Raw genomic sequence first — 13,777 nt, forward strand, 5'->3', positions numbered from 1 at the left:
TATGGAAACGGATCTCAGAATTGGAAGGGAAAAAGAGACATGAAGCTTTCCTTCCCTTCCTTCCCTCCCCTGGGTTGTCAGTGTCTCCTGTACTGGAAATGGGGCAGAGTGTCAGCATGCCCAGAGGCCAAAGAGATGGAGTGCAGAAGGCTGCGTGTATGGAGGGGGTACTGGGGTGCCTGGTGGTTGAAGAATGGGAGCGGTAGGAGAGGAGCCAGCATGAAGGCATTAGCGTGCCCTGTGTCCAAGGATGAGAGACAATGAGGGGACGGCCACATGGAGGGGTTGGCATGTCCAGTGGCCAAGGAGGAGGTGATGGGGCTTATGCAGAAGAGGTGGTAGCTATTACGATGGGAGATTAGTTACAGTGAGAAAAATTTAAAAATTGAGCAAAAATGTACATATACTGAAGATAATGGAAGCCAGGTTTCTCAGTGTCACAGAAAGGGGAAAGGTTAGGAGGAACACTGAAATATTGGGCTGGAGATGGAGATGAACATGGACTCATGGCTTTTAACTTCATATATAGAGAGGAAAGAGATAAAAATAGTTACAGACATCTATGCGTATGTGTACATATACCAACATTTATTTTTTAGCTCTATTCACTGAGAGGGCCTTGGAAGCAATGACTCCCCAGCAGCAATGAGCTCCCTAAAGGCCTTGACTTTGGTTTCCAAATCTCCAATAAAAGAAACCAATGCTCCTGCGGCAGGTAAAGCACAAGAAGGGGCTGAAACATCTTGGGTCGGAAGTTAAGAAAATCCCTAAGGAGTAATGAGGACATGTTAAAAGGACACACTATCCATTCTGAAGGAGCTCCCACTGGCCAAATCTGGAACAATTTGTGCATTAAAATAATATCAATTAATACAATCTCCTGAATCAAAAAGAATCAGTAAGTCCACGCTAACACATATGAACGAATGAATAAATGAGAAAGGGAGATCTTCCTTACAGTAGAATGTCAACTAATAAAGAAGAATAAAATAGAAAATCTTTTTATTTATTTTTTAAGTAATCTCTCTGCCCAGTGTGGGGCTTGAACTCACAACCCCGAGATCTAGAGTCACATGCCCTACCAACTGAGCCAGGTACCCTTAGATATAAAAAAATCTTAATGGGCCACCGTCATAATGGAAGTGGAATCCATCAGTCATCTGTGGGTGCTTGGGCTAATGGATGAGGCTTGATGAGGAACACTATGTTGGTATCATTTCAGAATAATTCCCTACGAAATATCATTCAGTTACAAAAAGAAAAGTGATGGTTTTATGGAGAAATCTGACAGACACCAACTTTTCCAGGTGATTTAGGTTACCATCACCACCAGTGGAACAGGATGACATTGGTCCCTGGTGTGATGCTCTGAGAAGAGCATAGCACTGTGTCTGAGAAATTTCTACCCAGAATTCAAGGCCTCTATGAATAGTCAAAAGGAAAAATCACCCTACAAAATGAAAGCCTGTACTTTTTTAAATAGTCAAGGACATGAATGACAGGGAAAGATGGAGGCACCACTCCTTCAGACCAAAGAAGGCTGCGGGAGAGGCCAAGTGCATTCCTGGATTGGTTGTGGACCAGAGAGCAGAAAGACATTTTGGGGACAATTGGTGAAATTTGAATGGGGTCTGAATATTAGGCAGTAGCACTGAATCAATGTGAATGTCCTTATTTGGATCATCACATGGTAGTTATGGAGGAAAGTGTCCTGTGGGGGTAGACAGAAGACATGCAAGGGAGCTGGGGGACTTCCTGTCTATAGTTGGCCCTCAATCGGTTCAAAGATACAACAATAGGGTGCGTGTGGGGGCACACACACACACACACACACACACATGCATGCAGAGCAAATGTGGTAAAAGCTAACCGCTGGATAATCTGGGTGAAAAGTAATATGGGAGTTCTTTATTTTTTTTTTAAAGATTTTATTTATTTATTCATGAGAGACACAGGGAGAGAGAGAACCAGAGGGAGAAGCAGGCTGCATGCAAGAAGCTTGATGTGGGATTCGGTCCTGGGTCTCTAGGATCACGCCCTGGGCTGAAGGCAGGCGCTTAACCGCTGAGCCACCCAGGGATCCCTGGGAGTTCTTTATGCTAATCTTACCACTGTCCCTAAGTTTGAGGTTATTTCAAAATAAATTATTTTTTCAGTGTTTCAAAAGGCAGGGGAAGGATTTAGCATAAGATTAAGAAGGAGTCCTATGTAGTAGGCGGTCATATATGATGTTTTTTCTTTTTAAAGGCTGGTCTGCCTCCTTCAACACACAGCACTTACAGAGAAGAGTCTTTAATTATATCTGTTTATTTAATTATAGACATATACTTGTGGGCACTCTGATAAATCCTCTGCAGTACTTAGGAGTTCAATACTGAAGATTCAGTTGCCATCGTACTATTTTTCACTAAGTATTTTTGCTTTGTTTTGTAGATAACTAAGTATCATGCTTTTTTACGTGATAGTATTGATGATAGTAGTTCGTATTGTACTCGTACAGCCCTTATGACATGCCATCACTACTCCATTTTACATGTTTTTTAACTTAATCCTCGCGATGATCTGTAATGTCGGGCCCATTATTATCCTGATTTGTAGATAGGAAACTAAAACATGGAGAGGTCAAGTGTCTTGTCCAAGATCGCGGCAGAGCTGGGATTTGAACCCAGGCAGCCTGGCTCTAGAGTCCATATTTTTGATACATCTATTCTCTTTGTTTCCAGACTTCCATTTTAAATTTCTTCAGGGCAGGAATTAGGACTCCTTTCGCATCTATTTTCTTAAAAAAAGGTCTAGAACAATGCCCAGTAGAGATAAACAGTTGTGAGCTCACAGGCTGAGACCCGAGGTAGAAGCTCTGTTGCAACCATTCCCTGGGTGGTCATCAATTCGCTGTGCCCTAAGCACTGTCTCTTGGGAGAATAGAGTAAGGTATGTCTAAGAGACAAAAGAGATGGTACAGAATAAGAAGTGGGGGGCAGGGTCATCTGCATGATATATGACAACAGTTTCCTTCAGTTCCACCAACAGAGATTGAATGACTGTAACTCCCTCCATATACCTGGCACTGAATTCAGTGCAGAGGATTCAAAGCCACAGGTTTTCACCCTCTAAGGTTTATTTATTTTTTTAGAGAGATTTTATTTATTTATTCATAAGAGACAGAGACAGAGAGAGAGAGAGAGAGAGAGACAGGCTCCATGCAGGGAGCCCGATGTGGGACTCGATCCCAGGTCTCCAGGGTCAGGTCCTGGGCTGAAGGTGGCACTAAACCGCTGAACCACCCGGCTGCCCACCCTCAAAGGTTTACAACCTGAATCAGCAAAAGCTCTTAGGCAGAGGGTGGGAGTTGGGGCAAATTGAAGGAGCAGATTGCTAGGCTCAGACCCACACTTTTAGGAGCTCCTAGCGGGATGTGTAGACTAGGTGGCGAGATGAGTGAGTTGCCCGGGCTGGGAGAACAGAGTGAACCGGGATTCTGGCAGGAAGGAGCATGTGTGTTCTGGGAGGGAGTAAGGAGACACCAAAAGGGCCAGGAGCACTCAGGAGCACACAGCTCCCACGGCCGGCAGCCCTGTGCAGACAGGAGTGCACGTGCAAACACCTCCACCCCAGAACCACTCTACAGCCCAGGGTGCCCAGATGCCCTGGTTTGCCGGATGGTCCTGTTTGATTCCAGCATCCCTTCCAGGAGTGTCCCCTTTCATTCTCAAAAACATCCTGTTGGGGGTGTAAATGACATGATCGCCTTGCCTTACTCAGAGGTCACTCTATGCAGCCTGACATTGCAGATCATTCTGCCTCCCCAACGCCCTGAGTCCCATTTCCCCCTCTTTGGTAGAAGGGACTTTGAGCCTGAGATACACACATTGGCTGTCCTGCCTACTTCATCACTGGAAGCACATGCTGTGCCTGGAGTCCATCTGATGAAAAATAAATCCCCAATTAAAAAAAAATATATTGGCTTGACTTTCTAAGTGGCCTTAATCTCCAAAGCAGTGGGCTGCATATGAGATCTGATAAAAGACACACATAGCAGGATGAGAAAGCGTCCAGAAATAGATGTAATCCAAATCTCAAAGTGGTCTGTATTTCACTGGAAACCCTACTAGGATAAGAGGGAAATGGGTGTTCCTTGGTGTTTCAAAGAAATGTAAATACTGCCTCTCCAGGTACTCAGAGGACAGTTAGGTACACACCACTGCTCTTAGGTAATTAAAGTCTATGGTGTTAGACAAGTGTCTCCTAAACACCCCTTTTAGCACCTTTTACATGGAAATTTAAATGCTTATTTACATTTACTTCAGAATTTAAAGTTGAACAGATGTCTTGAGGCCCTTCTGAGAATCAGAATGGCTTATATAAATCCTTCAGATCAAACCATTTCAGGCCATCACAAACTTTCTATTTAATTCTATTGCCAATTCAAAATATTGATGTGGTTTTATTTCAGGTTTATGTAAAGCAAAGACTGAAGGGCATCGGTCCCACCCCATACATTTTAAATACTCAGATTGCTTCTTCTCCCCTTCTGTGTCTGCAGGAACTAGACAAAGGGGTGTTCTGCCAAAATGAGGCTTTCTGAATGGGAGAGGATTCCTCTGATGAGCCCTTTGGAAGATTTTTAAAATTCCTTTAGAAAATTTTATAAGATATCAGAATTACTTCATCAGATTTGAATTATGTTCAAACGGGAAGCCAAAGCTACAGTCTACTACAGGACCACGTACTTGGGGTTTCCTTTTCATTTCTTGAAACTCAGTGAGTAGTTGAAATACTAGACCATATTGGCAAACTAACCTGTTTGTTGCTAGAGCTGTTTGGTGTTTTGATGAGGTGAGCTCTGGGCTCCTGCTCTGTGCAAAAGCCTATGACAGCTACTGAAGGGGATGCACAGGCATGGCCCTGGAGTCGGTCCTTAAATAATCAGAGGATGTTAACCAGAAGAGAAATGGGCTGCGGGAGGGAGGGCGGGAGGAAAAGAACTCTAGGCATAAGGAACCACTGAGGCAAAGACACAGGGAAGGAAATGAGAGAAGTGGGAAACCAGGAAAGAAATTTCTAGGATGATGAGGGAGTCTCTTCATGGTGTGTGCTAAGTTTGCACCTTGTTTCCAGGCAGATGAATGATGTGACTCAAACTCTGCTTGTACATCTGAACTGGAATCGGGAAAGGTTAGAGGTGGAGGTTGGTCAGGAGGATATTACAATCATTCCAGTAAAAAAAAATAAAGAGTTATATGGGGGCTCCTGGGTGGCTCAGTCGGTTAAGAGTGAGACATGATCTCAGCTCAGGTCTTTGATCTCAGGGTCCTGAGTTCAAGCTCCATGTTATCCAGTGTGGAGCCTACTTAAAAAAAAAAAAAAAGTGATATGGGTGCAAGTTAGGATAGCAGAAAGGAGCAATGGATTTTTAAAAATCATAATTCAAATCCATTGGCAACTCTTTATTTGTGAGGCCATGAGCTGAGGCAGTGGGAAAATGGTGAAATCATCAAGGGAAACAGAAGCCACAAATGGTAGGTTTGGGGTAAGCAAAAATGAGCATGGTCCTAGAGGTCCTCTGTGTGAGGAGCTGGGAGGTAGAGACTGCCATGGGGAGAAGGTTAAACACCCTTAGGTAATCTATGAAATGTTCACCATTATAAGTAACCCTGAGTGCTACTGCAGGAAGGAGGGGAGGAAGGAAAGACAAGCAAAAAGAAAGAGCTTTCCAGGAGGTGGCAGGATGTATAGGCCTCTGCCTCAGGCGGGGCCCCATGTGGAGGATTCTGTGTGGGAAGATGACATGAGGTAAAGGGAATGGGGCAGGCAATGGAAATGATGCAGAGCAGGAGTTGGGGCTGGAGACAGCTCTCACACAGGAGCCAAAAGACAGAGTCAGAGTGAAAACCGTGAGAGGTGCAGAACCAGGAACTGAGCGAGGACAGTATTGTTGCCATGGAAGGAGACCCAGGCATCTCTAAATACAGAGGGACAGTGGTCAGAAGGCTGAGAAAAAAATCCCTGGGGTTGACGTGAACTAATGTGCCTCATTCTAGAGCTTTCCCTTGGTGGCCTTTCACCTGGCAGCCACCCTGTAAGGTAGGTACTGCTACTAAGTTGCAGTAGGAGTTTATGTCTGTTAAGTGACTTCCCCCCAAAGCCCCAGCACTAAGCACGGGGAAGGACAGGGTCTCTCAGCCAGCAAGGCCTCACGGCAAAACCTGTGACCCTCACACACTTGGCCACTTGCTTCAACATGGCAGTGAGGGTGGAAGCCAGGACTCAGGGTCAGGGAAAACAAAGGAAACAGGAGCTGCTGTTCATTCTCCACTGCTCAGTGTTCCCTATGAATGCAGACCCTGGGCCGGGGAAATGGGAAGGGAATGGCATCTGGGGGGTAGCTGCAATTTCAGGGCTGGCTGGGAGGACCCTGTTACTCTGGGTCATGACCAGAATGTGGAAATAGCTCCACAAAACAGAAACCTGCATTAAAATTAGCTGCTTTAAACTAGGATTTTACCCCTAGAACAGAATGTAGTGACTTGCTAGTTCCTCTCTTAATACACAGGGGGGAAAATACACAGGAGGAGCGCTATTTCCTATATTTAATATATTATGGGTAAAGGTATTCATGCATTAGAATTGTACATACTTTTTTGAGTGCCTTGTTTTTTTCTGATGAGAGAATGATATTTCCTTTCAAAATGATAGTGGCATTAAGCTCTGGATCATGGAAAACAAAAGGAAAATAGGCCATGAGAACATAAGAGCTAGAAAAGGAAGTCAACACCAATCTTGGGGGGCAATTCTCCCCATTGCGGGGCAGAAGAATTTTGTGAGGGCATCTCTGCAGGGGCCTTTGTGCAATGTACTGAGGCCTACCCCTGGGGACCCGGGGAGGGCTCCTCGACAGGAGGACTGTTGTATTGGTATGGCTCTGAAAGAAATACATCGCTGAGCCCAAGCTGGCTGCTCCTCTGGGAGGCTGTTTTCAGCCTGGTCCTTGCCCCTTTGCACCAGCCACAAGCCTCAAGCACCTCTGAATGTCAAGATAGGGCAGGAGGATTTTCTCCTTCTGTGTCCGAAGAAGCTTCCAGAGGAGGGAAAGCCAGAGCTGCGCTAAAAGGCTTTAAAATCAGGCAAATGCCAAGGACAAGAGAGGTGGTTGCTCATCAGCCCTTGGCTTCAGCCTGTGGAGAAGCATTTTGATAAACTTGGAGCAATCACGCGCTGTTGCACATTCAGCAGAGATGTTAGGAGGGGATTTTAAATGAGGTCTCCGATTCAAAAATACTTGGGAAGCTTGAAAAGAGGTTCAATCATTAAAGCTATGTCCAGTTGGTGCCAAAACAATGAGTGAAAATGAGAAAAATCAAACTTACCCATTGTCTGAATAACCTAAAGCTTAGCCTTGGGTCTGAACTGGCCCTGGCCACACGGTCCCCATCATGACCCCACTCCAGGACCAGGTGTTTCTGTGAAATGCTCAGCACTGAATCTCCCCAGGACCTTATCAGTTCTATGGCAATCCCTTCATTCTAATGGCACCAGGGTCTAGGAGGCTCCTCCACTGAGCAGATTCAAATGTCCGATGATTCAGACCTGACCCAAAGAAAGCTGTCCTTTCCTACTTGACCTAACCACCATCCACTGACACCGCAGAATTGCACTACAAGGCAGCGACTGAACCAGAGCTTCCACCTCTGACCTGACTGAGCTAACATCAGGTGGACACAGTCTGTAAAGCAATGGCAAAGCTTACAAACTGAAGGGCCCATTTTCTCCCAGCCTGGGTATAACTTCCCCTCTGGAGGGCTGTGTGCTGGGAAGCGGGAGGACTCTACCTGTGACCACAACAGCTTGGCTGTACAGCTTTGACTCGCAGTCCTGGGCAGCTGTGAGCAGTACGTACATAAGCCTTCCTCTCTCGAATCTTCCAACCTGGCACTTCATTTCATCAGAGGACTGGTCTAGTCCCTGATCACATGGGATCACATGCAGTCCCAGGTCTGGGACAGGACTCTGAAGATAGCCCCCAACCAGAAAGGGTCTGGTCTTAGGGGACGGTAGGGTCCATCCCCAGCCCTTCTGCTCTTTCAAATGAGGTCGGCCATGCATGACTTAGGGAAAGCTCTCAGAACTTGTACTACCCTCCAATACCAAGCACCACAGGGGATTTTTCAGAGGGCCCTAGGCACTTATCTTATTTATTGAACTATTCACTTGAACTATATGAAATTGCCATTTTTGTCTTTTTTTTTTGTAGATCAAACACAGGCCGAAAGTTAATGTGTTCATCCTCACAGAAATTGTGAGAAAAGTTTAAGACATGTGATGGGAAGAGCACAATTATGAGAACTAGACCTGGGTTCAAATCTCAGTTTTGTCACCTTCTTTCAATAAACATATCCTGAATTCCAGCCCCATGCCTGGTACTGTGCAAGGAGTTGGCCATGGAGTGGTGACAGAGACAATGGACCTTGCTCTTCATAGCACATTCTGGGCCTGCTTCCTAGCTATTGGATGTTGGACCAGTCACTTGACCTCTCTGAACTTCAGCTAAAAGTGCTGTGAGGGTTAAATGAGATATTGCACATTAGGCAGGAAATGCATTGGTGACTATCAATGCATGGTAATTCCTGTTATTTTACTGTGACTCAAAGAGGACTCCTAATAAAAATGTATTTAATGAAACAGCCTTGGAATGGATTGTAGGAATCTTCAAGCCCACTTTGTACAGGAGAATGGTGTATATAGGGGGCAGAGGCCATTGGACCAGAAGCTCCCGGATCCCAGAGACCACAGCTCTGCAACTACCCTGGGGCCCAGAGGAGACCAGTTGTGGTCAGCTCCCATGGAGCCAGGAGGGCAGGAGGCATAGAGGAGTTCAGAGATGTACAGTTTGGCTCATCTTTCTGAACGGATTTGAAAACATTTAATCTGAAGAAAATAATTGTCAAATTTATTGATAGAGGTAAAGCAGAGTTGGTGCCTCAAAGGAGATGTGGAAATTCCCTGCAGGAACTTCTGGTTTTAGAAATCAAACACAGATTTGGCCCTGGTTAATAAGAGGACATGCAAATTGACCCCCCACCCCCCACAGCCCAGGGGAGTCACTGACATGAATATGGACATGGAGTCACAGATTCCTTTTGCAGGCCAGGAGCCTATTCTCCAGGCTGTTTGTGGGCAAACAGGCCATTCAGACATTACACAGGTCACCCTGCATAGCATTTCAAGCTGCATAGATCATCCCAGACAAGGTATGAATAAGCGCACAGTGGCTATCTAACAGTACAGCTTCTGACGGTACCTTCACTGTCGTCATCATCCTGAGCTCTGTCCAGCTCGCAGGGTCCATTCATCACAGTTGATGCACAGGGAGGCGAGACCAACAATTGCACTAACTTTTTTTCATACACTTTTCTGGTGGAAGCTGAAGAAGAATGTGGAGAACAGAGTAAGGTATTCCGTGTGTGAATGCCATCTCTCCGCCTCGCCGTATTTCACCACCCAGATCCTTATTCTTGCACCTTACATTGTTGGTTAATTACGGCTTTGACAATCAGGTCCACCCCACAGCTACTCAACGTATTCCTTTCCTTCCACAAACACTTAAGGTGAGGGCTCCTTGGGTTAGCCAAGGAGGAGGGCATTGGATACATCTGACAGTAAGACTGACAAAGTTGCACATCCTATCTATTGAGAGTATAAACAGTAAGGACATAAATAGTTAACAGTGCATATACTAGGAACGAAAAAAAAGCAACAGGGTGATATAATCAAAAGTAACTGGGTTTTCCTTGTTGGGGAAAAAAAAATCCTTTCTCTGTGGCACCATACTTAGTAATTTGTGTGTAGCATCTAGGTATATTTATCACTTCTTTTCTCTTTATGGTTTTCTGTGTTTAAAAAAAATTTTTTTCTATTTCCATTTTGATGGTTTTTCTTTTTTATTGCATATGTTCCTTCCACTGTAAATAATTTTAAATCTTTGCAGGTAGTTTATAAGTGAGAAATGACCAGTCTCTAATATTTGCTGCATACATACGTAATATTGGGCCAGGTGAAAATCCAAGCTTATTAAGTTCATTCTGTAATTCATAATCACTCAGACTCTTCACATCCACCATGGTGTGATAGGGGTTTGGTCTCTTTCAGACAGTGGAATCTTTGAAAGAGAAAAACATTAAATTCATTAAGGTAGCCTTGCAAATAAGAACTTTCCCAAAAGTCCACAAATGTGCTTACAACCCCACCTCTCCATTTTTGGAGGTACACTAATCTCCAAATCACCATTCCCTGCCATAAATCTTTCTTGGGTTTAGGTTGTCTCGATGCAAAGCTTTGGGTGGGTGTCACATTCCCCCGTGTCTCTGGGGTTGAATTATTTCTAACTTTTCTACACAGCTAATGTGAGAAAAGTCTTCCGCACCAAATGAACACATGAACAAATATTTCTATGACTGCTTAGGAACTCTAAGACTCAGACTCTAAGAAGATAAGAAGTTAATTAAATATGAAAGAGCTGAGAGAGATTTTCTAGTGAGTTAAATAAAAGTTATTTATCCCTGCCCTCCTTTTGATGAGAGTACAGAGAGTCCAGAGCATTCAGTTATTGCAAACACTAGTAGTTTTCACACTTGTAATTTAACTCAGAACATAACGAGATGGTAGTTTTTAATTAACCGCCAGCAGACTTCGTAATTGCTGAACTGGCATTTGAAAAAAAGCTATTCATTCTCTGGCACATAAATTGATTTATATAGGCTTACACAAGTCTTGATTGGCTTTCTAGCCCTATACCAGCCTCAAGTTCAATCGTTTATTCACTTGATCCCTTTATCCTCTCAAAAGGACCCCTCTACCTACTTAACAAAAATCTTGAAAAAAGACGCGTTTGTCAAATCTTTCAACGGGGATTTGTGATTTAGGAGTTTATTTATTGTACCTCACTTCTCTCATGTTTTCAGGCTTTTTAATATTGCGGTGAAAACTACTACAAGACGATCGCTCAGCATAAGAGGATCTGGACCAATTTTAAGTAATGACTTTGCCTTTATCGGTGATCAATCAATGTCCAATTAGAAAGAACATTGTATACAAGCTAGAAGAAGCTGTGAGTTGTCATGTATAACAGGGTTGTTGGAAAATGCGTCACTTTACAGTTTTCCTCCATAAAGTTACACTTGGACCAGAATCACATTCTGGCACACGGTTGGGGTTTAGTAAATGGAAGTTTCCTTCTTTTCTATGTGGGGGAAGCTGAATTACCATTCTTGGCCCCTAGTAAACAACCTAATATAGAAAGGAAGAAGACAGTGTGCCTCAGATTTTTTTTTAGTACTATTATCATTAGAGGCTGGCTAAGACAGATCCTGTGACATTTGTTCTCGAGAACAGCTGTCTGTTGTTTCACCACCTTCCCCAGAATAACCTCCAAAAGAACCCTCATCAATTTCAAGTGACACTAGACAATTGCCTAGAGGGAACACACACATGGAAGAAAAATATTCAAATGGAATCCAACTGGATGATTAATCCACTTACCCCTTTACATGGTTGTCTAAAGTCTACGCAGTTGAATTGGTTACTAAAGCTGGGGGAGTTTCACCTAAGGGTTTTAGTAGCAACTAGTCCCTTTTTGCCTGTTACATATTATGGTAATCACAATACGGACAGTGTGACATCAGTAAACCCCATAGCAACAGACTGAGGTGAAAGCCAGATGATTAATTTAACCTAAGTTCAGACAGAAGGAGGCACTGGTTGACTTTAGAGGCAGCCTGCCATGATAAAATGTCAAGAGATGCAGAGAAGTTATCATTATGCACAAGAAGTGAGGGGAAAGAGATACTACCGAACCTAGCAGAGCCAGGAAAATGGGAAGGTAAAGGAAAAAAATCAAACCCAAGCGTCTTGGCCATCCTCAAAAGATCTACAGTAGGAGGTGGGTAATTTGGCCATGAACTCTAGGCAGAGTGGGAGGCTATATTAACCTCCCTCAGAGAATTGCTCATCTAAGAATAAGAAGATCCTTCAGTCTATTAGCTTGAGTCTTTTTAAAAGGAGGCCAAGACCTGAGAAAAAATTACACAAGATGAGATGTAAATATGGAAGAACACGCTGTCTTAATTAAGGGATAGGAGGGAGTCACCCGGAGGGGTTCAGGGGATAGGGAGCCAGCCTGCCTGGAGTCACATCCCAGCTCTATCTCTTACCAGCTGGGGGACATTGGGTAAGGTAAGTTAGTAACCTCACTGGGTCTCCTTTTCCTCATCTGTACCTGGGATGACTATGGGACCTACCTCATAGGGCTGTTCCTCAGAGGCAATGAGTTTATGATATACATAAAACACTTGGCACCTAGTAAGCACTATATAAATGTTTCCCATTATTCTAATTATGCATGAGCCATGTCCTCAAAGTCGGTGTATCTAGTCTCTTCCCTAACAGGCCCCATCCCATTTATACCTGCCCATAAGACTCTACCATTTCATCACCACCCAGATTCTGGGAAAAGATTAAGCATCTTTGTGTGCATCCTCAGGGAGGCTCATTGAATGATTCCAGGCTGTGGTTCCGAGGGCTATAGCTCTAGAGTTTCTGAATAGAGCATCAGTTTCCAAACAAACATGTAATGCAAACATTTGCCAACACCCAAACATTGGATTCCCCAAACAAAGACTTGGAAAATTGACACATTTGTTTCAATCAAAGCAAATAAATGATAGGCTTGGGTTATTAGGATGCATAAGCATTTTGTTTACATTTCCCAGAATTGCTTTCAACAAAAAGCAGCCAGCAGGTGGAACTGCTTGCATTTAAACAGTTAGACTATTAGGATGAAACAGGCATTTCTAGAATATTTTCTTAGACCTCTGCAGTTTAAAGGAAGCTAGGTTGACAAAGGATTCAATCAGATGATCTGATTGGGTTGAGCCTCCTATTATGTGCGAACCATTCTATCTGAAATTATTCTCTTGAAGATCCCACCAGCATATCCATGATTCTGTTCTCAGTGTTATTCTGTTTAAGTATTCCTATACTCTGCAGGATCTGGAAATACTTGGTTTTGATGTTCGCAGCATCCCTTTCCCTCGGTTTTATCTGTGAAGTCCTGGGCATTCACTTGTCTTTTTGTTTATTATTCCCTCCATGGCTGCAAAGATATTTTATTCCATTTCTTGAGGGAAGTAAGTTTTAATTGCCAATCGAGGAGGTATTCAACATGATAAGGTATCTAAACCCTGAGAGCTTCCTCTTTTCATTAAAATGTAGATCCAATTTCTTTTCCCTTAATGCCACATGCTGTTATTAAACCGAAATAACGGAAATAGTAAAAGCCAGATGCCACTTCGGTCTCAGGTTTGACGTGGGCACAATTTCCTCTCCTCAAGTTTAATCTGCTGTTATTTACTAACCCGGTCCTTTGGAAGAATGCACAATTTAAATGTAAATGCAATTTACATAGGGGAGCAGATAGTAGATTTGCAGTTTCAATTGCCAATAACCGTTTGCAAAGGGGGGAATCAACTAAAGCAAAGATCAGCAGCTGTCAGGCTGAAGTCTGCATCACTTGCCATTATCCTCGACTTCCCTCCTGAAGGCACCTGTCTCTGAGCCTCAGCGAGGCGGGCAAAAGGAAGCAGAGAACCGAGGCATTTTCCTCAGATATTTCAAACTGAATTTACTATTGACTAGGGGAGAAAAGAGGAAGTTTGGGTTTCACATGGGCAAAGTCTGTTGGTATCATCGTTGGAGTCATTAACTGACCCATCCCTTTCAACAA

At 43.7% G+C, this 13,777-nt stretch overlaps 1 protein-coding gene across 1 annotated transcript in view; it reads right to left on the bottom strand.

The window, feature by feature from the left end:
- Positions 1–13,777, bottom strand: part of LEMD1 (LEM domain containing 1) — a 35,453-nt gene that overhangs the window by 13,840 nt on the left and 7,836 nt on the right. The window contains exons 2-3 of the mRNA XM_025991655.2: positions 10,037–10,156; positions 9,299–9,421 (exon numbers count right to left, since the gene is read on the bottom strand). Coding sequence (XP_025847440.1) covers positions 9,299–9,421; positions 10,037–10,118 — 205 coding nt within the window. The 5' untranslated portion in view covers positions 10,119–10,156. The remainder of the gene's footprint in view (positions 1–9,298; positions 9,422–10,036; positions 10,157–13,777) is intronic.

This window comes from Vulpes vulpes, chromosome 5 (genome assembly GCF_048418805.1).
Source record: "Vulpes vulpes isolate BD-2025 chromosome 5, VulVul3, whole genome shotgun sequence".
NCBI classification, from domain to species: Eukaryota; Metazoa; Chordata; class Mammalia; order Carnivora; family Canidae; genus Vulpes; species Vulpes vulpes.